At 29.0% G+C, this 2,023-nt stretch overlaps 1 protein-coding gene across 1 annotated transcript; it reads left to right on the top strand.

Moving 5' to 3' along the window:
* Positions 1 to 1,197: 1,197 nt before the first annotated feature.
* Positions 1,198 to 1,821, top strand: EIN_336910 (hypothetical protein; the record flags this gene model as incomplete). Its single annotated transcript, XM_004184761.1, has 1 exon — positions 1,198 to 1,821. The coding sequence occupies one exon, from the start codon at positions 1,198 to 1,200 to the stop codon at positions 1,819 to 1,821; it is 624 nt and encodes a 207-aa protein (XP_004184809.1).
* Between the last annotated feature and the right edge of the window lie 202 nt (positions 1,822 to 2,023).

Below are 2,023 nucleotides of genomic sequence, written 5' to 3' on the forward strand. Positions count from 1 at the left end.
CCGGGTGGACCATCTTTTATACACTTTATTATTAACCATGATGTATGCTGAATTTTTATTTATTTGAATTTTTTTGTTTTAGTGTTAATATTTAGATACAAATTTAGTATATTTTTAATTCTATGAATAATTATTTTTTTAACTTGAAATAAAACCTTATGAATAAACATGAAAAATTAAACAAACAACTTATTTTCATTTATGAGAAGAATTTTTGAATATTACTTTAATTATATAAAAATTTAATGATACCATTACTAGTGGTTATTTTTTATTAGTATTCATAATATAAATGTATAAAACTTAAATAATGTTTTTTAAGATGTTGATATTTATTCATTTGTGAAATATAATCTTATGGTTAAATTATTTTCATAATATTGGTTATATTCAACGCCTTATATATTTGATAAAATAATATTTCTATTTTTACTACTAGTTTATAACATAAAAATTATAACATTACTTTCACATTAAATTAGACTTACACATATCTATGATTAAATTTTTTATTTTTATTTTTCTCTTTCAGATTTATTTGATGTTGTAAACTTTAATATCATACAACCTTTAATTATTATAAAATTAATAGCGTTTATAGATACTGTGAAAATATAATTTTTAAATATGTTATTTTAATTCTCATATTATTTTTCTTTGTATATTATTGTTTGTCGCATTCAATATTCAGAATTAAAACTTAAATGAAATTATTATAATATATATTATATTATATTATTCCTGTTTTTAAAATTTTAATTTTGAGTTGAAATGTAGATGATTATATTAATACAATTTTATTTTACTATATATTAATTTTTATTTAATTTTATTTTATTAATATTTTTTTGTAAAAAATTAAAAAGGTAGATTACCTGACGTTCCGCATCAAACCCATTCAAAACGCGTGCAAACTCGTCCTCGTTGATGGTGAATTCCTTGTAAATCATATAATACGTGTCTCCTTTACGTATTGTATGACCAAGATAATAAATGAACAGGTTCTTTACCTTCTTCAACCGCAGCGACCTTAGTTCGGAAAGCTTTACGATTGTGAATGAGAAGCGATCCGCAAACGACAACATTTCTCGTTGTTTTCGAATCATTTGGATGCATGCCTGATAGTATACTCCGCCGTCTATAAATACCGCCAAGTTATCTGTAATTTCAGTTGTATCGCCCATGGAGATTATGCTTATGAATGGCAAGTTCCACGCGGAATCTAGCAAGATCGAGAAGAAAAAGATATTGGACGCAATTTTCTACAAGATTCATGACACGTTTCCCACGGGTGCATGGAAATACAACGAAGCAGAACCATCTCATGTTGATGAACAAAGCATTCGAGAGCTATTTGTGACAGAGAAGAGAGATGAAACAAATCCCGTTGTCGTGTACCTAACAAACGACGAAGAGACGGCAATGTGTAGCTTTATCACGGATCAGCTTCTTTTTGAAAACGAACATTATATAACGTCCGAAATGACATGGTACTTCGAATCAACAAAGAGTGTGACAAATGTATATCAAGGAACACGTGTTAGTATCACGTTAATTGTAAACGAATTCATACATTTAATGCAACATGCAATCGATTCGTGTTTCACTGGGTTTTCAATTCAGAACCCGTCGAAAATGTACATTGGTGCGTGGTATATCAATCCTGCAATCGACACTGCAATAAATATTGTCGACACAAATCGAACAGTTTTGTTTCGTAACAGAGTCTTTAATGAAACAATCGAAAGGAATGATTTGATTCAGCTCACGGAAAACACGTGGCTTTCCCAGGTAGAAACGACGCTCCTTAAAAAAAGATGATGGTCAGGATAAAAACAAGTACAGTGAATCTGATTCTTGCTTCTTCGTTTCTTTGCTATGAAACAACACCACTCCTTGTTATTAGAGCATTAACGGGTGTAAAAACAAAGATTATTTCTCCGAAAATGCATTTGTACGGTTACTATCCAAACACATACGAGATTGTACTTGAATCGAAAAAAATCACGTTTGTACAGAACAA

This window comes from Entamoeba invadens (genome assembly GCF_000330505.1).
Source record: "Entamoeba invadens IP1 unplaced genomic scaffold scaff_1105074725247, whole genome shotgun sequence".
In the NCBI taxonomy this organism is placed as follows: Eukaryota; Evosea; order Mastigamoebida; family Endamoebidae; genus Entamoeba; species Entamoeba invadens.